This window comes from Strongyloides ratti, assembly GCF_001040885.1.
Source record: "Strongyloides ratti genome assembly S_ratti_ED321, chromosome : 1".
NCBI classification, from domain to species: domain Eukaryota; kingdom Metazoa; phylum Nematoda; class Chromadorea; order Rhabditida; family Strongyloididae; genus Strongyloides; species Strongyloides ratti.
This window is the reverse complement of record NC_037307.1, coordinates 4,113,422-4,137,690: the sequence shown is the minus strand read 5'-3', so window position 1 is coordinate 4,137,690 and position 24,269 is coordinate 4,113,422. Positions and strand designations below refer to the sequence as shown.

The 24,269-nt window shown below is 21.2% G+C and overlaps 8 protein-coding genes across 8 annotated transcripts; 3 read left to right on the top strand and 5 right to left on the bottom strand.

The window, feature by feature from the left end:
* Nucleotides 1-184: 184 nt before the first annotated feature.
* On the bottom strand, nt 185-907 carry SRAE_1000133600 (Alkyl hydroperoxide reductase subunit C/ Thiol specific antioxidant domain and Thioredoxin-like fold domain and Peroxiredoxin, C-terminal domain and Peroxiredoxin, AhpC-type family-containing protein; the record flags this gene model as incomplete). Its single annotated transcript, XM_024648279.1, has 2 exons — nt 185-264; nt 316-907. The coding sequence occupies 2 exons, from the start codon at nt 905-907 to the stop codon at nt 185-187; spliced, it is 672 nt and encodes a 223-aa protein (XP_024502273.1).
* Nucleotides 908-1,169: 262 nt separating this feature from the next.
* On the top strand, nt 1,170-2,114 carry SRAE_1000133500 (Calcineurin-like phosphoesterase domain, apaH type and Serine/threonine-specific protein phosphatase/bis(5-nucleosyl)-tetraphosphatase domain-containing protein; the record flags this gene model as incomplete). Its single annotated transcript, XM_024648278.1, has 4 exons — nt 1,170-1,242; nt 1,291-1,610; nt 1,658-2,056; nt 2,103-2,114. 4 exons carry the CDS (start codon nt 1,170-1,172, stop codon nt 2,112-2,114), a joined length of 804 nt encoding a protein of 267 aa, XP_024502272.1.
* A 753-nt stretch (nt 2,115-2,867) lies between these two features.
* SRAE_1000133400 (Homeobox domain and Homeodomain-like-containing protein) lies at nt 2,868-3,538 on the bottom strand (the record flags this gene model as incomplete). Its single annotated transcript, XM_024648277.1, has 2 exons — nt 2,868-3,227; nt 3,269-3,538. 2 exons carry the CDS (start codon nt 3,536-3,538, stop codon nt 2,868-2,870), a joined length of 630 nt encoding a protein of 209 aa, XP_024502271.1.
* A 378-nt stretch (nt 3,539-3,916) lies between these two features.
* SRAE_1000133300 (Hypothetical protein) lies at nt 3,917-5,667 on the bottom strand (the record flags this gene model as incomplete). Its single annotated transcript, XM_024648276.1, has 4 exons — nt 3,917-4,606; nt 4,662-5,213; nt 5,273-5,475; nt 5,517-5,667. The coding sequence occupies 4 exons, from the start codon at nt 5,665-5,667 to the stop codon at nt 3,917-3,919; spliced, it is 1,596 nt and encodes a 531-aa protein (XP_024502270.1).
* A 4,456-nt stretch (nt 5,668-10,123) lies between these two features.
* On the top strand, nt 10,124-10,886 carry SRAE_1000133250 (Ground-like domain-containing protein; the record flags this gene model as incomplete). Its single annotated transcript, XM_024648275.1, has 4 exons — nt 10,124-10,133; nt 10,240-10,257; nt 10,612-10,658; nt 10,707-10,886. 4 exons carry the CDS (start codon nt 10,124-10,126, stop codon nt 10,884-10,886), a joined length of 255 nt encoding a protein of 84 aa, XP_024502269.1.
* Nucleotides 10,887-12,855: 1,969 nt separating this feature from the next.
* Nucleotides 12,856-15,350, bottom strand: SRAE_1000133200 (Cytoplasmic dynein 1 intermediate chain 2; the record flags this gene model as incomplete). The annotated part of the gene is made up of 5 exons (XM_024648273.1): nt 12,856-13,092; nt 13,137-14,650; nt 14,690-14,824; nt 15,059-15,089; nt 15,336-15,350. The coding sequence occupies 5 exons, from the start codon at nt 15,348-15,350 to the stop codon at nt 12,856-12,858; spliced, it is 1,932 nt and encodes a 643-aa protein (XP_024502268.1).
* Nucleotides 15,351-16,396: 1,046 nt separating this feature from the next.
* On the top strand, nt 16,397-17,776 carry SRAE_1000133100 (Cytochrome P450 18a1; the record flags this gene model as incomplete). Its single annotated transcript, XM_024648272.1, has 1 exon — nt 16,397-17,776. The coding sequence occupies one exon, from the start codon at nt 16,397-16,399 to the stop codon at nt 17,774-17,776; it is 1,380 nt and encodes a 459-aa protein (XP_024502267.1).
* A 57-nt stretch (nt 17,777-17,833) lies between these two features.
* On the bottom strand, nt 17,834-19,353 carry SRAE_1000133000 (26S proteasome non-ATPase regulatory subunit 5; the record flags this gene model as incomplete). The annotated part of the gene is made up of 2 exons (XM_024648271.1): nt 17,834-19,070; nt 19,169-19,353. The coding sequence occupies 2 exons, from the start codon at nt 19,351-19,353 to the stop codon at nt 17,834-17,836; spliced, it is 1,422 nt and encodes a 473-aa protein (XP_024502266.1).
* Between the last annotated feature and the right edge of the window lie 4,916 nt (nt 19,354-24,269).

Here is a 24,269-nt window from a genome sequence, read left to right as displayed (position 1 = left end):
TTAAAATATTTATTAGTTATTTCAGATTTTCTATTTAGAATAAAACAAGGATACTTTTTTTTATGTAATCCTTTTGATCTCTATACATATATTAAATACAATTCTTCTAAATATATAAAATAAAAATATATTTAAAACATTTTATTGGAATATTAAATTACAATAAACATATATTTAAAAATATTTAGTTTTTCTTTTCGAAATATTTGTTAGCCTCAGCTGGTTTGATAGTATCACTTCCTTCTTCCCATTCTGCTGGACAAACTAAAAAATATAGATATAATTTAAAATAAATAATGTAGAAGAAAAACATACCTTCACCGTGTTTATCAGTGAATTGGAAAGCTTTCAAGAGGCGAATAACTTCATTGACACTACGACCAACAGGAAGATCATTAACAGAACAATGGCGAATCATTCCTTTTGGGTCGATAATAAATAAACCACGATATGAAAGTCCAGTCTCTTCATCAAGAACACCAAAACTTCTAGAGATAGATTTGTCAAAGTCAGCCAAAATAGGAATTTGCATATCTCCTAATCCACCTTTCTTTCTTGGAGTGTTAACCCATGCAAGATGAGAAAATTCAGAATCACATGAACAAGCAACAGCTTCAGCTCCAAGAGCCTTAAATTCTTTGGCTCTGTCACCAAAAGCAATTATTTCTGTTGGGCAGACAAATGTGAAATCCAATGGATAGAAAAACATAACAAGCCATTTGTTTTCATAATCCTTGCTAGATATTTGTCTAAACTCTCCATCTACAACAGCTTTTCCTTGGAAAGATGGAATATGAGATTTTGGTCCAAGAGGTCTAATTGAGCTAGCCATTCTTAAAGCACCAACAAAATTATAAGGTGACGATTTTGTCAAAAGTGGTCGTATAATTTTCGATAAATTCATCATTATGGAGTAATGTCTTTTTGTGACTCTTGAAATGACTAAGATGATAAAAAAATTTTTTTACTAAGGATGAAAGTATAAAAAATATCTAATTAAGATTGTAAAAATTTATAGGGTTTGGAAAAATGTTTTGGTTTTATAGATATTAATAATCGTAAAATTTATGTATATTTTTAAAGGCATTTTTAATTTTTAATAATGCTTTGGTTATCTGGAAATATTAGTGTTTTAATTAGTCAAAATATTTTTAAAATAATAATTTAATATGTCGTTACGTCAAAAGACCGGTAATAAGAAGTCGAAAAATACTAAAAACAGTACCAGATTTTCTATGATGGGTAAGACCACTGGTTTGTCGTATAGTGATGAAATGCATTCTAAACAAGGTATTGCTAAGATGCTTAATGGTTACATTAGTAGATTGGTAGATTTATGGACACCTGGTAGATCAACATTTTTATTTAATGAGGCAGAAGTTGTAGAGTTATGCTTAAGAGCTCGTGAAGCTTTTTGGGCTTCTCCAATAGTAGCAAAAATTGAACCACCTTGTCATGTTTTTGGTGATATACATGGACAATTTGAAGATTTACTTGCAGAGTTACATCATATTGGGTACCCTCCAAAAGTGAAATTAGTTTTTCTTGGTGATTATGTAGATAGGGGACCTTTTTCAATTGAATGTGCTATGTTACTTTTTGCTTTGAAGGTAATTATTAGCATATATACTAGTATTAAAAGAAATTATTTTTATAGGTCCGGTATCCTAATGAAGTTGTTTTGGTTAGAGGGAATCATGAATCTAGACCAGTAACTATGCATTATGGATTTTTTATTGAATGTGAAAGAAGGTATTCTAAAAAAGTTTATGATGCTTTTATAGATGCATTTTGTGCTATGCCAATATGTGTATTAATTGGAAATACAATTCTTGGAATGCATGGTGGTATATCTGATGAGATATCTTCTCTTCGACAACTTGAATTGATGCGACGCCCTTATGAAATACCAATTTTTGGAGTTGCTTCACATTTTACTTGGTCTGATCCTGACTCAGAATCTGCTGGATTTGATGAATCACCTAGAGGTGCTGGTCTTCTTTTTAATGAAAAAGCTTTAACAGATTTCTTAAATATACATAATTTACAATTAATTGTAAGAGGTCATCAAGTTGTTAAAAATGGTTTCGAATTTTTTGCAGATAGAAAATTAGCTACTATATTTTCAGCTCCAAATTACAAGAAAAGAAACACAGCAACAGTTATGTTTATTTCAAAACAATTTGTAAGTTATTATTAATAGTAAAATTTATTTAACAAAAATTATAGGAAATAACATTTAAATTATTTAAAAATGTAGACAATCTTGAGCCTCATAAAAAAAGTACTTAAGACTGGTTTCAATATTACTTTTATATCCTTAAAAATTATTATAGTGTAAAAAATAAAGGTACTATCTATTTTTGGTAAGGCCTTTTTTTTTTATTATTTTCACGGTTTCAATGTCAAATCCTTAACTACTAGTCAGATTTTTTGCTAACTCTATTTGTAATGAATTTTAATCTTTTTTTTTAAATAAATTTTTGTTTATTTTTAATGTGTAAATTTTCAATTGTAATATTTTTCTAATTTTTAAAGAAAAGTGGTTTAAAAAAAGATGAAATTTAATGATGAAGCTACCCTAGGGAAAATTGTGAGATTCATTTAAGAATATGCTTAATGTTTACCCAACTAGTCTCATTTGGTGGCAGAAAAATAATTTTGAGAATTTTTGCCTACAGCTTCTCCAGAATATGGTATCTTTTTAATTTTAAAGTTCAAATTGAAGACCATTAAGACCAATAAAAAATAGTCTTATCAAAATAACATATAAAATTTATTAACTAAAAATAAATATATATTAGTTTTTGAAGAAATAAAAAAATTTTAAAATATTTCTAATTTTTATATTTATAAGTAAAAAAATTTTACTTATACTCATTTAAAAATTGATTAATTGTTTCAGGTGAAGCATTTCCAAAAAACAAATTTAATCCACACCATAAACCATATATAAAAGTTGGATTTTTGTTTTTAATTGCATCTTTTTGACATTTTTTTCCTTTTTCAGAATTATTTAATAGTGATACTAAGTTATTTAAAGATTCTTTGGTAGAATATTCATTTATATGTAAATCAGAAATTGGATTTGATGTTTTTTTCATCTCACGTGCTATAACATTTTCTACAGTCTGAGATATTCTATTTTTTTTTAAAAGACTCATTGTATCAATTTTTTTAATTTCATTTTTTCTTTTTGTTTTAGCTCTTTTATTTTGAAACCATGTCTAAAAAGATGTTTATTTATGTAGATGTTAAATAAACTAACCTGTATTTTTAAGGGGGATGATTTTAAATTAATAGCTAAATCACGTTTTTCCTTTAAATTTGGATATTTATTTTTGCTAAAAAATTCTTCTAAAAGTTTATTATCTGTAATACCAAGTGATTCACAATTAGGTGTATATATTTTTACTGTTTTTTCTTTATCATTTGACATTTTTTCTACATTATTATTGTCAACAATATTAAATGATGGTGGAATAACCTCACTTAATTCATGAATATTATTTGATTTAATATGAGTATAAATATTCATTTTATTTATTGTTGAAATATTTTAATTAATTGTACAAAAAAAAATAAAAACCAAAAAAATATTATATATTCTTATAAAAAAAATCTATGCAAATTAATTAATAAAATAATAACTAACAATGAAATTCTGCATATATATATTATTCAAAACTTTATTAATTTATTTATAAAAAAATTTAGATGAATGCACAAAAAAAAAATTATTTAATAATGAATTAAAATTTTGGAAATAGTTTTTAAAAACTATAAAAAATATATATCATTAATTTTTTTTTAACACGAAACAAATATTTTTGATAAAATATATATTTATTTGACAACATTTTTACATAATATATTTCTTTATTTATCATTATCATTTACTATTATGTACTATAAATTAATCATTTTCACTAACTATTTTTTTAGAATCAGTATTTTGTTGACTCGATATGGACCCGCTATCATTATTTTGATAATTTTTTTTATCTGCTGATGAATTCTGAAGATTTAATGATTCATTATCTAATGATGAAGATTTAGATATAACAGATTCATTGCCTTCATCAAGTTCTGTTGAAGCTGGCATTTCACTGTTACATAACAAGGATGTTGAAGATGGTTCTTGATCTTGATTTGTTTCATTAGCTAATGTAGATGTTTCATTTATTTCACTAGTATCTTCTACATTTATTCCACCATGTCTTAATGGTGGAAGTTTAGTTGCATCTTCATATGATGGTAATGGTGGTAGTATTTCACCTCTTCTTATTCTCCTTTGATCATGAGAATAATATGCTGGTGGACCTTCAATAGGAATCATATTTCTAAATTGATATCCCCTACGTCCATCTATCTGATACATGTCTCGTCTTTGTGAATTTCCATGAACATTAGATGTAGTAGCACAATTTGAGGTACCACCTATTGATAATATATATCCTCCTAGAAGATCAGGTCTTCTAGGAATATATCTATTTTGTGATTGCATACGATGTTTCATAAGCAAATACATAGATATAACTAGGACAATTATCATAACTAGTGAAAAAACTGTTCCAGAAACATCTCTTGAAAATATATCAGATGACTAAAAAATAATATTTTTTAAAAAATAGTATTTTTTTATTATATTTAAGACTTACAGAATCACCATATCTAGTAATTCTTGGATTAATAATTGTATTATTTGTATCAATTTCACAATGGTAACCTAAAAATTGATTAAGACATATACATTTATCATGTATTCTAGTACCACCATTTAAACAAACTATTTCTGTACATTCAGATCCTTGATAATAAGGATTACAACTACATATATCACTACCAAAATGATCTTTATATAAAAATCCCTGTTCACATTTTTTTTCACATATATAACCAAAATATGGTTGTGGGCATTTACATTTATTATTTGAATGAAATGATCTATAACCATTATTTAAACATTTTGGTAATTGTCGACAAGATGAATCTAATAAAATATCAGGAAAGTTATCCTGATTTTTACATTTACAGGTAGCATTATATGAATATAACAAATGATTTTGTGTTATATATTTTTCTGAAATTGTAAAATTTCCATTAAATAATTTACAATATGCTTCATTATTTTCTTGTTTAATGATTAGAGATTGTGGATCAAGTTCTCCTATTTCATAATCAGCCTCAGTATAAGTGAAATTTTTTTGAACCTATAAAAATTATATTATGATAATTATTATATTTTTAACAAAAACAAAGAAAGACATACTGAAGAATTTGTTGGTATTGGATAACTACCACCACAACATTTTATTGTAAATAATGAAGTGACTGTATTATGGTATCCTTCATTATCACCTTTGATAATTTTAATATTTTTAGCAGTATGATGAGATACAAGAGTTGGTTGATCTTTTTGAAATACTTTTGTAAATGTTACCTCTGAATCTTTATTTGATATATCTTGTATAACTATTATTTTAATATATTTAAAAATATAAATAAAAACTTACTATTTTTTGATGAAAATGGATGATTAGGATCAAAAATTGATTGATCCCCTGTTTCAGTAGATAATAATAAACTACTACTTTCTACATAATAGATATTAAATGATGTAATATATAGTAAAAGGAAAAATTGTGTGTAAAGTAAATGATGCATCTCTTTATTTATTCTTTATATTTTCTTTTTTTTTATTTATAATCTATTTTACCATAAATCTTTATATTTAAATTCCATTCACTTTTTTTTTTATCTTTTTTTTTTAATATTTGTTATTAGAAAAATAAATTATAATAATGTAATGTATGTTCATAAAATAATATTTTCTACTACAAAAATTTATTAAGAATTTAAAAAAAAATGATTAATGAAATGAAACGATTTTTAGAAAAATATTATTTTAAAATAAAATAAACATTTTTATTTTAAACAAATAATAATTTTCACACATCAAACATTATATGATTGATGTTAATATTATTAATAATAACCAAAAGCTAATAAACTTTGCACTAAAGAAATATTTATATAATCTTTTGCAATTTAAAATTTATTAAGCATATAATATTAATAAATGCTAAATATATAAAAAAAAAACAACAATGATATAGTTAAAAAAAGTACATTTTTATAGGACAAAAGATATACAAAAAGTAAGCATTAAGGTTATATAAATTATTATTATTATTATATAATATAGGTAAATAAAAATATTTAAAAAAAAATATATTTTTTTATTTTTATATTATTTTGTTAAATATTATTAATGTTATGAATTTATTGTATTAAATTTAATATATTTATATCTAGATTTTAAAATATTTAAAAATAAATTTTTGAGTCGTTTATAACAAAGGATTAAATTAAAATTCTTATTGAAAATATATCTATTGTATTATAAATATAATTTATAATATCAGGAAATTTTAAATATATTTAAGAAGATTCCTGTTTAATTAATTTAAAACTTAGCAACTAATAATAACAAAAGAGTGTGTATTTAATTGATTAATATTAAACTTCTTTTAATAATTTGATATATGTGTTAAGGTAACCATCAAAATATGATGATTATAAAAATATGAAAATAAGAAAAATTTACCTATAACAAAAAAATTTTTTTTCATTAAATTAAACTAAACTTTAAAAATAAAATAAATATATTAAGAATAGTTATAAGGTAATTTTTAAATTCTAAAAACAATAATATTAATTATTGTTCTTAATTAGATATAATAATTGTGTCATTTATATTGTAATAAAAAGTTTTAACTACTTTTCTTTAAATACAAACTTTATAATGTCACTATTTAGAAATTATAATTAAACGAGAGAACTTTTATATTTCGATTTTGAAACTAAATAATGGTAAAAAAAAAGCAGAAAAACACCATTAAATTAAATACCAAATTAATTTATTTAAAGATATTTATCTTTTTAGTTTTAATTAACTTAATTTTAATTTATAACTAAAAAAGGATAAAAAATTTTTAATGAAATGCAAGAATATATATATATATTTATTAAAAAAAATAACCTATTCCTATGAAATTGAGTACTTCTATGAAAATTTGAAACTATATAATGAAAAAAAAAAGCCTACCATATTATATATTATTAAAAAATATACTTTAAGATATTATTTTTTTTTAAATGTTATACTTTAGTTGGGTTGATACTTTTATTTTAAGTACATGAAACAATAGTAATGAAGAATAGAAATTTTAAAATGAATTTTTTTTTTTATTATCCACTAAAAAGTTGAATAAACATTTAATATGATATTATATATATATATTGTAAGGAGATGCTTTAAATTTGAAAAAAACAAGTCGTCTATGTGAAGGAATATATATTTTTTTAATTCTTAATATTAAAAAGAAATGTAGTATTTTTAAAATAATTGATAATGTAACAACCAATAAAAAAATTAGCTATAGAAATGGGGGTATATTTTGGATACCACCAAAATTATTTTAGCGGAAAAAAAAAAACAGGAAGAAGTGTGTGAAATTTTTATAAATCTTGAGTGATATTTTTTTAGTATAAATTAATGTACATTATTATCATTGAAAATTGGTTATTTTACAATTTTTTTTATATAATGTTTGAATAATTAGGAAAAAAATACAATCTTATTATAATATAGTTTATATTAATAAAAAAAAATATTCTATAACAAATGCCATTTTGCTTAAAAATTTAACAAAAAAAAAATTATATTTATCCTTAACAGAATAACAACAAAATTTGATTTTAATTAGATAAGATGTATGTATATATATAACATACTTTCTCCAAGCTATGTATGTTTAAATATGCTATTATTTTCAATATCGATATTTATAAATATTTCTAAATCATAGATTACTTAAATTTAATAATAAAGCAATATTGTTATACTTTAAATAAATGTTTCGTTATAATACATATTATTTTTTTTCTTTTTATTTAAATAGATAAATTATAAATATAAAAATATTAATCGAATTTTATATATTTAATTTTTTTTTTAATAAAATTAATATATTTTTCTATTAGATATGAATTAGAATATTAATAGAAAATGTAAATAATTTTAAGTAATGAATAATATGTTTAATAAAATAATCATAACATTGAAAAATATTTACGTAAACATCAAAAATATACTATATTTAATAAAAGAGTTAATAAGTTAAATTGATATATATATATAAAAATTTAATAAGAAATAAAAGCAAAACATTATATAAACTAAAAAAAAATGAAAGACATTTATAATTATTAAAAATTTTGCAACTAATAAATAACAAAGATAAAAAAAAATGTAAAGATATATATGTGTAAATTCAATTATTAATATAAAAAAAAATGTCAAAACACATATATAAATAGTAAAAATAACATGTGTTAATAATATTTGGTTTTTAATAAATCTTTAACATCAAATGTTGATTTAAAAATATTTTATATTTAGAAAATTTTAGTTACCAAATCATCATTGATTATCATTAAAACTATTAATTGGTAAATTATCTGTGATTAGATATTTAATAATTATACATAAAGCAATTATATCTAATTGACTAAATAATATATTGAAGATTTTAAAACCAAATATATACTTAGATTATTATCATGCCTACATAATAAATATTATATATTAAAAATATTTAAATTAGTAGCTTGTTATAAGGCAAAAATTTGACAGAAAGTTGTTGGTTTGCTAAAATAATAATATATCCGATCAGGATTTGATATTTTCTATTAGATAAATTTATTATATAAATAAATACATAAACAAGTTTTTTTTTTTTTTTTACTTCTTGAACATATTTTAAACAGAATTATATAACAATATAAAAATGTTAGTAAAAATTAGTTGGTTTTAAAAATTTAAGCATTATAAAAAATGTTAAAAAAAAATTATCTTTTAAATATAAAATAAAAATATAATAAAGTGAATTAAATTTTTTTTTTCCAAGAAAGAGGAAGTATTAACATTTTTTTTTTCTTTAACAACTTGTTTAATTTTATTTTAATTTGCAAAAATTGTTACAATTTTTTGAAATTTTGCATATTTAATTGTGTACGGATAAAAAAATTTTTTTTTTAATATTTAAATTTTAAATTTTAGTATAGATAATAAGAATATTATTTAAATATTTTAAAATATGCATTTATTTCAAAATTAGAATAACTGAAAATTCCAGTAAAAACTTAAAAAAGTAGTAACTTGAAAAAAAAAAAAATATTTTTATGTATGTATGTATATTGCAATTTTTATAATGGCAAATTATATTTAAAAAGCAATATTAGTAATATTATAAAGTTTAAAGTGATATAAAAGCAATAACTATAAAACTCATAAATTAAAAACTATTTTTAACATTTATTTTTTTCAATGATTTAAAGTAAAACAATATATTGAGGAGAAAACAAAAAGTATTCAATAAATACTTTTTCACAAAATAAGAAATGTAAAGAAAATATGGCAAAGGAAATGTATAAATAAATATAAAAGAACTAAAATTTTAGAATTAGAGTTTATAGAAAAAGAAAATGGTAAATATAAAGTAATGTTGAAAAGAAGATTTGTCGCTTAACTTGTACATAGATTATTTACTATACGTAACAAAAAAAATAAAATAAACCAATTAAATTTTTTTATTATTTATAATATTTTCCTAAATCATTAGTATAAAATCAATTGGTAAAAAAAATATATTAATTTTCTTATCAAATATTTAATTTAAAATTATGTGTTTATAATTTTAAACTTTCATTTTAGCAAAAAGAAAAAAAAATATGAGAAATTTAAAAATATTATTTTAAAAATGTTTTTTTTTTCTATTTTTTTTTCTTTCTAATCTACAACATTAGCAAATTTTTTAATGTTAGTAAATTTAGCCTTTTATTTTGATATAAATATATTTGAAGAAATATGTTACATAATAAATTATACATAATTTATTGATAATATTTTTAAAGAATGTAAGAACAATTATATTTATTAGTAAACATATGAAACACTTAAAATTTATTGAAAAGTTGGTTTTTATAAAACACGTTTTTTTTCAAATAAATAAAAGTGTTATTATCAAACTTTTCTGTACAATTCTTAACATAAAATATGAGATACAGTTATTATATAAAAAAAACTTATTTTTAAATCTTAATAAAAAAAAAAATAATAATAAAATTGTTATAAAAAGTTCCTATAATTCAAAAAATATTTTAATTTTCAAGACATTCACATAAATAATAGTTTAAAAAATATATGGAAAAAAAATAAATTTTGATGGTATGCAATTAAAAATATAAAATAAAATTACAACCAAAACAAGTAATGGATTTTCTGGAATAATTCTTTCATACTATTATTTGGGATATAAATTAATTTTAAGCTGAAGGAAACATTTAGTAAAAAAAATAACAAATATATTATTCATTTAACTAAAGCTAGCTTATAAATATAAATTTTTTTTTAAATACCATTTTGTACAAAGATGATAAACATCTTCAAATTTATTATTATTTTTATTTTAATTTTTATTGGTCTTGTTAATAGTCATAAACTCATTAAAAGAAATGATAATATTAACGATAATAATAATTTAGACACTCCGAAATGTAATTCTGAAACATTAAAAAATTATATGGAACGGGTAAGTTTTTTTAATTAATATAAATAATTATGTATATATTTTATTTAGAATATTAATGAAAGTCCCAGTGAATCTAAAAGAGCAATTCAAAGAGTTGCAGAGGCAAGGATTGGTGGAACATTTTCTGTAATTTGCTCAAAAGAAAATTTTAGTTATTTAGTTGTTACAAGACTTTATTGCGAAGTTCAAGTTAACAATGTAACATGTTTTGCATTTATACATGAATAAAACATTCATTTTAACATTTTTTTAAATAAAATAAAGTGCCTTATTTGAAATTATTAAGTTTATTTTTTTGAAATAAAAAATAATATGTTTTAACACTAAATTATAGTGTTTATTTTTCAGAGACGACAGGAGTATGAAGGAATTTTAAATGAGGTAAAATATCAATAGATTTCCATTAATAACCTAAATTTTTCATTTCAAAATAGTTTTTTTTTTCCTTTTTTTCTAATTATGAATATTTAATTTAAAACATCACCAAACATTTGTTATGTATGCATAAATTAAAAAAAAAAAAATTTAATATATAAATATGTAAATTATCAAAAAAAATTTAATTACCATTTTATTTTCAAAACTGTCAATTAAATTTTCATGTGTTTTTATAATAAAGTATTGTAATCATTGCAAAAAAAAAAATTTATTCTAAGTGAAAAGGTATATGGTTGTTTATAGTGACATCTCAAAACTTAATTTGTTATAATAATTAAAAAAAAAGCTAATATTCTTTCAATATTTTTGAGAACAAGTTTGTTAATTGGTCATAAAATATAATAGTAACTTTGTCATTGATAACAATTATTAAACAAGTTTTATATCTAATATAACCAATATACTATATTTTTTAAACTTATTTTATAGGATAATAAAATAAAAAAAATTTAACAGTACATATTTATCTTCATAGAAATTATAATAATAAATATATTTTCATAAAAATTGTATTGAAATCAACATAATAGAAACAAGTATGGTTGTTTTGTAACACAATTAACTCATATATTTGAATTATAATTTTATAGAATAATGTATTATAATATTAATTTGATTATTACTTTAAATATTTTAATATATAAATAAATTTTTTTTATCAAATATTATTAAAAATAATAATAATAAGATTTAGAAAGTTTTTGACATATAATTTTAACATATTATATTAGAAAATTATAAGTCAAGTTTTTAAATATTTATACTTTCTTTAAAAATGACAAATAATTATAAAAATGATGTATGATAAGAGTACATTATTGCTTTACAATTTGCAATATTACAATAAACAATTTGTGCATTACAAAAATAAATCTACTTTATTATATTTATTTCGAAATTTAGAAGCACCATAATTAATATTTTAAGATAATCTTTTTAGAAGTGATTCATAAATTGCATCTTAATATGAATCTTAAATCAGAATTAATATGTCGTCATTTTTAAAAAAAGTTATTACATGTTTTTATATCAATTACATCATTGAAATTTTCTTCTCAAGAAACAAAATCTCAAGAATAATTATTTTTTCAAATAAAGAATTTTCTTATTAATAAACTTATTATTGTTAAGATTAAATTTTTAATATGTAATTTTTTTTTATTAAAAAATGGTTTTTTTACAGTTTTCAAGTTTCTATAAACAAAATGGTTTCCTATCCTGTAGTTTAAAAAGTTTTAAATTTGTTTTTTTTATTCTTCACATGAATTATTTATATTATTTTAAATTTTATACCATATAAATATTTATAGTTGTCATTATTTAAAAGTCATTCTTATTATTATATTTTTTTATAGTCTTGTCTATTAAAAGAAATCGAAAAAAATTAATCTCATTCTAATATAATAAATTTTAAGCAAAATATAAAAAGTTTATAAAAATGAATATTTAAAAATAATTCTTGCTATTTATTTTATCACTTTTTAAAGAAACAGTAATAAGAAGCAAATTTTAAAAAGTCAAGAACATCTAGTTTCATTTTTTTAAAATTCATTTATTTTAAGTTATGAAATTTGTACTTCAAATTTTTATTATAAAAAATCATCTATAGCTATTCTTTTCTCTGTGTTTGAAAAAATTATTTTCCATCAAAAAAAAATCATAATTTAAAAAAAATATATTAAATATAAACAAAAATTTATTTACTTATTTGTATTAAAAAAAATAGCGCTACCAAAACTGAGTAGTACCAAAAAATCTATTATTTATAAATTAATGATGCTTCATCTAAACTTTCCTCAAGACGATCCCATTCATTTTGTCTGGGTGTATGTAAAGATTCTTCAGCTGCATAAACATGTAAACAACCACGAGTATCACCAACAATTAAATGTTGACCAGTTTTAGACCATAAAACTTTTTTAACAGATGCTTCATTCTTTAATGTAATTGTTGATATTGGATTTTCAACATCTTCATTGATGTTCCATAAAAAGATCTAAAATAATTTTACAAATAAATATTTTTGTAATTCTAACTTACTTTTCCATCGGCATCAGTTGATACGAATATGGCAGGATGTACAGGACTCCAAGCAACATCAGTAACGTAATTTGAATGATTGTCAAAGTGATAAAGTAATTTATTTTCTTTTATATTCCATAATTTGACACTCCAGTCTAGAGAACCAGTCAAACATAAGCCAGATGTCCTGGCACTTTCAACTGCTTTATGTGTATCGATAGAAGAAATAGGACCAAAATGATTATATTTATCATTAACAACATATAAATTTTCATTATTCCAACTACCACAATAAATTTGACCATCTTCACCACCGACAACAAAGTTACTTGAATCATTATGGAAAAATGAGAGAGAGTTTGATGCAACTGGTTTTGATTCAAGATTTAATGATAAAGTTTCAGCTGGATGTGAAAGATTTTCAAGTGACCACGAACAAAGTTTACCTTCAGAAGATATAGTAACTATATTATTTGCATTTTGACTTCCAATAACTTTCAATTTACATATAGGATGTGTATGTGATCCAAGACTAACAGGTGATTTATGTATTGGTGTTTTTCTACTATCTCTTGTATCCCACATACAAATTTGTCCACTGTAACATCCTCCAATAATAATATTAGCATTAGACTTTCCAAAAGCCGCACAAGTCAATTTTGTTGGACTATACAAACTAAATTCTGGTTCATCATCCTTAAAACGCATATTCCAGATTTTAACAATACTACCTGGTTCAGTAAGATCTATCTTTATTCGATCATAGGCAGCTACAATAAGTTCATTAAAATGTTCAGAACTATCGATAGAAGCAACAAATGTATTTTCTAATCGTTTTTGATGAAAAGTTCTCTCAAGAGTTAATTTTTCACCATTACAATATTTAGGTTTATCTTTTGTATCATTATTATAATTAACATTAACATATGCTTCTTCAGCAAGAGCTCTAGCAAATAATTTATAAGTTCTACCAACACTTGGTGCAACAGATTTTTTTATTATGTGTTCTTTTTCAGTTTCCGTTAATGGATTTGGTGGTGGTTTTATCACAGGTTCTTTAATGATAACTTTTTCTACTTCTTTGGTTTCTGTTGGTGGTAATCTAAAACCACTACTAGTTAAAAGTTCATTAATATCACTTGAAGGACTTTCATCAAAAGGCATATGATGATGTGATTTATGTTGTGCTTGTGGAAAAGGATTGTCATCAAACTCATCATAAAATTCTTGACTTCCAACGTCAAAAAATTCTCCATGAGCCATGTTATTGTCATCTGTCTGGACAGATTTTGTATAACATGTTGTACGACAAATTGGTTTGAATGATATAATATCAGGTTCAGTTGAATCTAATACCAAACCAGTTGGCCTTTGAGTTGGAACTGCTGGAGTTTTAAAATTGTCTAACATATTTGCTGCTAAACTTTGCCTTGGAACTTTTACTTCTGTTGTGGGAGAAATACCCGCTCCTTCAAGAATTCCTTGAAGTTCATTTTCAGTAAATGTATATCTGACAGGAATAAAATCTTCTTCTAAAAAAAAACATTGGTACTAATTATTTATCAACATACTTTGGACTGCAATATTTTGTTTTTCAGCCTGAAGTGTTAATTTTTCCACTTCTTTTTTCTTTTTTCCTTCACGGATAGCAGCTAGTTTTTGACGTTTAAGTTCAATAATAGCTTTTATAGAAGGATCAGTCATTTCTAAAAAAATTTTTTTTATAATTATACAAATTAATATTTAAATTTATAACATGGAAAATTTAATAATAATAATAAAAAATTTATTCAAACATAGTATATATGTACATAAATATACCCTATTAGAAGAAGAAAAATTTGAACAAATGAAATGGTATAGAATTATAAAAGCATTTACAATGTAAATATTTTATTGAGTGTATAAAAAGATTTTTTTTTAAAAACATTAGAACCAACCATTAAAAAAAATAATTTTTAAAAATATAAACTCTCAGTTTCCATCAAGGTAATAAACTTGCATCAACTGAAAAAGTATAGTATGATAACAGTAAACTAAATAACAATATATTTGTGTGCCGAAATTAAAGACAGCGTCATCGCTTCTTTGATCGAAATTCTTTGTCGTGTTAAGAAATTTTGGTGAAATGTATTGTTAGCAATAAAATTTTTAAAAATTGTCTTTAAATATCCAAAAAAAATAAAATGGTATTTGAATTATCAAAATAATTTTTACTGTATTTGAAATCATTTAAGAATATTGTATAGAAAAAATGTATTTGTTCATGGTAATAAAAAGAAAGAAACTTAATATATCATAATTTTTTAAATATATATTTGAGCAAAAATTTTTAGTACAAATTTCTACATTAATTAAATAAAATATAAAATTTATTCAAGAAAATCATAATTTTTTCTACAATACATTAAAATTACCACATTTTTTTCCAATATTTAAATAAATATGCTACTTTTTTGTATCTTTTTTGATATATAATATTTGGTGTTTAAATTTTGTATATGAAAATATTGAAAAAAAAACTTTTTTTGACAGAAAAATCTACTTAGGAGATATTAACTTACAAATTTTACCCGTATATGGGGTTATAACACGTTTTATCGATATGTACTTTTATTTTTATTATTTTACTTAATGTAAAAGATGTTTATAACTTTATAGCTGTCACAAATATTTGTTATTGATTAATGATTAAAAAAAGTACTAACAAATGTGCTTAAAATATTAATTATTTTAATTAAAGTTATTAATTGTAATATTATATTTTGATCAAGTCTATTTTTCAAAGACAAACTTAAAACATTTAATAATAAGATTTTATTGAAAAAAACATTTTGTTAAACAATAATATTATTTATTTTATTATATAATTACATTATATTACTCAAGATATAAAGAATAAATTTTTTGTTCTTAAAGGTGACCACTTGTTATTGCAATTGATAAATATTTTTGCAAAAAATGTACTAAATTTGTTATAATAAACTTCAATTTTGTTCTATTATATTTTTACTGCAACTGATGATTACTTTGATAAAAACTATTCATCATAACATTTGAAATTGTATATGTGATTTTTTAAAAAATGATAGCATTATAAATATTTAAGATAAGGAACATTTATATTCTTATGGTTTAGTAATTCATTATAACATTTATGTAGAACAATGTTTGCAACAATTATTTTATTTTTAATTATATTATTTTTATTAAATAATTTTTATTGGAAACGAAAAAATCTTCCTAAAGGTCCAATTCCTTTACCATTTATTGGGAATATGTTAGATGTTGTAAAAAATCCACCTGGTTATGATGCATTTATTAAATGGAAGAAAAAGTATGGCAATATTTATACTTATTGGTTTGGAAGTCAACATGTTATAGCAATTTGTGATTATGATTTAATGGTTTCAACATTTGTTAAAGATGGTGATAATTTTAGTGGAAGAAATACATTTCATTTGATGGATGAAGATGTTCGTGGTGGTGAAAATTATGGTCTACTAGTTTCTGATGGATGGCAATGGAGGGAACAAAGAAGATTTACCATACATACCTTTAGAAATTTTGGAATGGGAAAAAATTTGATGGAAGAAAGAATCTTAAATGAAATTGTCTTTCTTTTTAATGATATTGAAAAAACAAATAACATGAATGATATATTTTTAATGAGAAACATTGATTTTTGTGTTGCTTCAATTATTAATAGTTTATTATTAGGATATAGATTTGATGGTGGAGCAAACAATAAAGAATATATAAGATTAAAAATATTGACAGAAAATCATACAAAATTAATGTCTTCTGGTATTGTTGCAACACTTCTTTCTGGACCAAGATTTTTAAAATATTTACCAATTTTTAATAGTGTATATAAAAAGATTATTCAAAATAAAGATCAAATGTTTTCTTTTATTGAAAAACAAATAGAAAAAAATATGAAAAATGTTGATCATTTTGGAGAACCTACTAACTATGTGGAGGCTTACTTAAAAGAAATGCATAATAGAAAAAATGAGAATAGTTCATTTTCAATGAATCAATTAAAAAATGTAATTATGGATTTAAGGACAGCTGGTACAGATACAACATCAAATACAATTTCTTGGGGAATTGCTTATATATTACATAACCCGGAAGTTCAAGAAAAAATTCATGAAGAATTTGATAACATAATAAATTCTGATCGTTTGATAACTATAAAAGACAAAGACAGTCTAAAATATACAAGTGCTGTGGTAAATGAAACACAAAGAATGGCTAATTTAATTCCACAAAATGTTTTACATAGAACATATAAAGATACCATGGTAAATAATATATTTATTCCAAAAGGATCATGTGTAATACCACAAATATCAACATTATTATATGATGAAAAAATATTTCCTGATCCATATAAATTTAATCCAGATAGATGGTTAGATGAAAATAAAAATCTTAAAAAAGTAGAACAATTTATTCCATTTTCATTAGGTAAACGTCAATGTCTTGGAGAAAGCCTAGCTAAAATGGAACTTTTTTTAATAATAGCAAATATTTTTAATCGATATAAAATAGATGTACCAGAATCTAAAAAATTTCCCTCATTACACAAACAAATGAGTTTTACTGTTTGCCCAGAACCATATAATGTATCATTAAAATTAAGATTATGAAAAATATTTTATTTTTAAATAAGTTTTTATTTTTATCAATGCAAAAATAATTTATTTTTATTCCATTACAGCAACATCAGGTGTTTTTTCAATATACGAACTACCATATTTAATGGAATCCTTGAGTTTTTTTATGTTTTCTTCACCTACTATATCATTGTACTTTTCAATAATATTACATATAATATTATTTTTTGTTTGCATTCCAATTAAGTTTGTTTCTGTTTTTTTATCTAAAAGATATTCCATAAAAGTTGGGGTAAAATAAATTTTTTTAAATCCATATACTACTTCAGTAATAATTTGTAAAAAGTGAAGAGCTGCCAATTTTGATTCAAAGGGTGATTTAAGAATATCTAGTAATGTAGTTGTGAAACTTGGACCACACAAATCTAGTAATTCTTCAAAGATAAAAGTATCCTTCAAAAAAAAGTTTTGAAAGATCATAACTAATGAATCTAAAACATGAATTTTAGTTTCCATATTACCATATATCAAAAAATTTGTATAAATTGGCATTATATCTGGTAAATTATTTTTAATTTCATCAATTTCAAACAAAAGTTTTTTTGATTGGGATGAATGAAAAATTGCTCCAAATGTTGATATTGTTAAAATCTTTTGATCATTTCCTAATTTATCAAAATCTTGAAACATCTTGAGTATTAATCTTACAAAAACAGGATATTTTTTTAAATAATCTGAGTTAACAGAAACAAGATGACCAAAGAATTTAATATATCCAAAATACAAAAATGAATTATCTTTGTCATTTTCCATTTGAATGAGGCATTTATAAATCTTATCAATTAACCCTTTTTGACCCAGGTAGACAGCAGCTGTCTCTCTCTCAGAAGTAATCTCAGTAAGAATTGTAAGTGCTGCCAATGAACTTAAAATATCATCTCCATCCAATTCTTTAATTAATTTATCCACAAGATTTTCAATAAAATGAAAATTGTTTTCATTACTCTCAAGTAAGACAGCCTTAGTTACTGAATGAATTTCAAATCTTCTTTGAGAATCTTCCTCTTTTAATTTATGTTCCAATTCTGTGATAACCTCTGGACATTTAATAAAATGTATCACAATACTAGCAATAGTCTCAACAATAGGAGATTTATATAATCTTCTAGTTAAAGCTACAGGTATAGCTCTTCCAGTAGTTAATAAAAGAGTTAAATTGTCATCAGTTAATTGTGGAAGAAAATATTTGTTAATAAGCATACGTAATATTTCAGAAGGGCATTGATTGATAAAAAAAACAATTGTCATTTGGTGTTTTTCAACAAGGCTTTTAATATTAATATATTTCATAATTTCATAAATAAAATCCTGAAGTTCAATCTTAATTTCACTAAAAGAAATTAATAGAACAAATTTTTATTTTACCTTGGGACTTCAGAAATATTAATTTTAAGTAATTTTTCTAAAATATTTACAGCACATTCTTCGTTTCCAGTTTGTTGAAATAATTTTGTAACTTTAAACAAATTTTCCCTAGTCCAAACATCTGAAGTTAAGGTAAACTCAACTTCATCAATTGACTCAAAATTAGATACTTTTTTATCCTTCATAATTAACCTTTTATTAGCAAATGACAAATTGTAAATACAAAAAAAAAGACTTTTTTTACAAAATAAAATGCATATACCAATAATATTCTTTTCAAGATATCTATATTGAGTTAAATAATCAAATATTTTTAATGAGTAAAAATATTTTTTGTTAAGAACATATCTCCCATGTTTAAGAAACTTTTTTTTTTTATTGTTTATAAAATTGGGATATTTAATGTATATTGTCAAAAAAAAAATACATCAATTTCGTTATTCCCTGAAATATTCTTCTTTTCAACTATCATTGCATGTTATAAAAAAAAACAAGGGCGGTAATATGAGACGGGACGATAAATCTACTTAAAAAACAACTCAATTTTATAAATAAAAAATGTTTACACTGTTTCCTCTTCGTTCAGCTTTAAATTTACTTGTTTTCCATCTGACCTCAAATACTCAGTAAAAAACATTTGCTTTTTATAGCCTCATTGAAAGAAAATGCTTTTAAAAGCTAACAAAGGAATTTATCATTTTCATGATATAATAGAATAATTTGAAATAAAAATGCAAAGAAGTGTTAAAATACTAAAAAAAAAATGTTTTATTTATTTATTTTTAAACTGTTTCAGTAATGATCAATTATAAGTTAATAATTTGAAACGAATTTTTTGTTATTTTTAATGATTTTTACAAAAAAAAAATTTTTTTTTTTAATTTTAAATAGCATATGCATTTATATATATATATTTGGTATCGTATCATTTATTTGTTTTTTTGTTATGAGTTATATATAATGAAAAGAATGTACTTTAGCTTGAAAAATATAATAAAATATATCTTGAAAAAAATCTACACAAATTATATATATATATATATTTTATTAGTTTAAAAATAATTTTTTAAAAAAAAAAAATTATGATAAATTAATATTCAAAATTCTGAATAAATGTTATTTTTTAAAGTAAATTTATTAAATATAAAATATTAAACCCAATAATAATGTCTTTTAGTTATTATGATAGATGTTGCATTGTCTTTAGTTGTGTAAAATATAATAACAACAATTGTACAATCCACAATACATGTCAATTGTTTGGTAAGTATTTTTTTTTTTAATATTTATGCTATCCTTTCTATTATGAGTTAAAATTATTTATTTTTTTTTTTTTTTTAAATTTCAGGTATATAAGTCAGTTTTCAATGGTGTGATTAAATGTTTTTACACTTATAAAATAAATATATTGTGTTTCCTTATTAATTAAGATATAGTGTATTTTGTTAATATTTTATTTAAAAAAAAATTATTATTATTATTATTATAAAAATAAAAAAAAAATTTTTTTTTCAATATAATATAATTTTAATTTTAAAATATTTTGATATTTATGTCTCTTCATACTAATATCATAACTGTTTTTATTATAAATACATGCCCATTGTTTGTTGGTTCAAAAAAATTTGTGATATCCATTTATTATTCTATACGTTTCCATGTCTCTTCTTATTATTTTTCATTTACTTCAATGATCGTCTTCTATTAAATGTGAAACACAACATATTTATGGCCTCTTATCTGTCCCCTAGCTAATATATATATATATATTTTTTTTTTAATTTTTCGTATGTGTCGTATATTTGTATTTTATTTTCAAATAAATATTTTTTTTCAATATTATTATAGTTTTTAGAAACATTTACAACAACTCAGCCATTGATCATCTAGTTCAATTATAAAGCTATTATTTTTTGTAGTCATAAGCATTTAATCATACATTATTATATTCCGTGAACAATCCAAATTTATCAACTATCTGGTTTGTATATTAAAAAATATTTCCTTTTCTTTTTGTTCACTTTCACTTGTTATGTTATTCTGAAACCGCTTTCATTGCGTAACAATTACGATTATGAGGAAGATAATGTTACGACTTTTGGAAATGATAAAAAACAGGTTATTAGATCATAGCCATAGGCAAAACACTTTCGCTTACACTATGTTTCATTATATCCTAAAACTAGCCAAAATATTTTGATTCCAAAAAACTTTAGAAGCTTCATTAATTTTCTTTTTCACTGAATTTTGTATTATCATATAATTTATTTTTATTTTATTTTTATCTGTTAAAAAAAGAACTTATATTTCTATAATATTGTATTTAAATTTATCAAATTATTATAATGTATACCCCCATAAATTGTCCCACTTATCAGATGACAAATAAAAGCTTTTAGTAAATTATATTTTTTTACATTGAGATACAAATATTTTTATATATTCCCTCTTTGCATTTGTTTAAAAAAATATACATCATTCAAGCGCCATCCAGACATACCATTCAAAATTTCCTCATATTTTGTTATTTTCTCTTTCTATCATTTTCCTTTGCAGACATTTTTTATGTTTTGATGTTGCCGTATACTTTTAATTTTTTTTTTTAACAACATATATCAACACAACACCCAGACACCCAATTTCTAACATGCCATCCTTCTATACGGACCCTTTTTGATGGGGAGAAATACTGGGCAGCTGACTTTCTCCTATAGTAACATAATTCAGTCGTTACCCAACAAAATTGTGGTCGAATGTATGTTTTTATATATATATATTTATGTATATATATGTATATATGAAGTTGCGATATACAAATAAAAAAAAAACAACATATAATATAAAAATAGGAGAAAAATTAAAAAATATTTGTCTCGCCTAAAGACTAAATGAAGATTGTTAATACTTTTTCCTTTTTAAGTTACACCTGTTTTTTTTTTTTAGAAAATAATTAAAATAAATGAAACTTTTATATCTAAATTTTTTATTTTTATTATTTATTTTTGATTAAATATTATGTTATTATGTTATTATTTTATTTGTATTATCTTTTAATATGTTTTAATTTAAATATTATTAATTTCGTAAGAGAAATTTTATAATTACATAATTTTAACCTTGAAATATTTAGCTTATAATATTATTTTAATAATTAAATAAGTAATACTTTAATCAATTTTTGATCAATTTTTCAAATTTCTATATTTTACTATTTTTTTATATATATATATTTATTTATTACTATCGTTTTATATATGGATATTTCAATTTATTATATCTAACATTTTATGTCTTTAAAGTTATTTTATTATTTCAAAATTTATAAGGTATACATTTATTGTTTCTTTTACATTTGTACGCTTCAAATATTTTTCTAAGTTAGTCGTATTCTTATTTTTTACCTAAAGATAGACAAAAGATTCATGTCTTGTGATATGGAATATTCTCAAGTTTGTTGAGATAAGCCGAAACAGCGGCAGTTGATACAACTAAACAACATCCTATACATTATTAGAAGAGTTAAATAATGTAAAACATTATTTAAAATAAAAAAAAAAATAGAGATTATTTTGAATATTTAAAAGATTAGTATACAGAATAATTTAAAAAAGTTTCTTGAAATAATATTAATAACATTTTTAATATCCTTTATTATCTTGATTTTTTAAAATATTTATATCTTTTGGGTATTAAATATAGAAGATATTATAAACAATATATGGAAAAATTGGCGCATGAATGATTACATAATAATTGGCTCCATATTAAAACTGGTATTGTCAATTATTAGCACAACTTTATATAATAAAATAATAATAAAAAAAAAATGATAATATGAATGTAAAAGTATTAGTATATTTAATAGTGAGATAATTTTTAAGGATTTAATATTATTTTAAAAGGAAGTTTTAAAAGTGAATGAATGGTAAAGCAATTAAATGTAGTAATTTCATTAATTCTATCTAAGTAACACATCATATAATTATATCATTATACTTGTTAATTATATATGCATCTCAAATTGCATATAATATATTTATATATATATATATAACTTTATTTTATACCTTAAGTAATATACTTGATATTTATAATACTTGAATATTAAATATTATTCATTTTTAAAAAGTTTTTATTAAATTTAAAAAAATTGCTTCAAATATATTTACTAATATATGAATAAAAAAAAAAAGTTAATGAAAACATTATCAAATAAATTATATTGTCATTTTAAGATTTTTGAAAAAAAAATTTTTATTTTTTGTTAGTCTATTTATATATATATATTTTTTTTCTCAAAATTATTATTTAAAAAATATTTTAATAATGGACAGCATTTTAATGACATGCATGTATTATACACTTTTTTTTAGTGTATTGGATAAACCTCACAAAAAGGATACTTTTTAAGTTTATCATTTATTTTTAATACCACTGAACAGCACTCGTTATTTTGAAGTTACATTCTATTTATGTTCCTTAAATTTACTTAAAATATTCAGATGTCTTTTTTTTTTTATTTTATTTTATTTTTTTTTTTCTCGTTATCAAAAGGAAAAAAAAAAAAATAATATTATGAAACGTTAAGATTATAATAATTAAAATTTTATAACTAGAGGACCAATGAAGCTAAGAAATATAAAGTAAAAAAGATAAAAAAGTGATTTTTGCTCGATGACCATTAAAAATTTTTAGCTTTTATATATTTGTTTCCACCTCACAATTTTGCAGGCATGGTTCTATATCTCTATATAAAGTCTTCTCTATTATTTATATGGTCATTATATAATTTTCTATAGCTGATAATAAATTATACAATACCTTTATCAGGATTGTTTCAATTATATTATCACTAACTTTTATTTATCTATTTAAATAATATAAGGCTACTCTTATAATATTTATTTTTATGTTATTTTTTTTTATATGTTTTTAACTTCAAGCATATATATATATATATATATATATATTATATATATATATTTAATATAACCTCATTTTGTTTTTAAATTTTTCTCTTTTTGGATACTTCATATTTTTACTAGTATCAGAATTCAGGAGTAGTCTATGATATGGGTTAAAAGCAATGAAAATAAATATA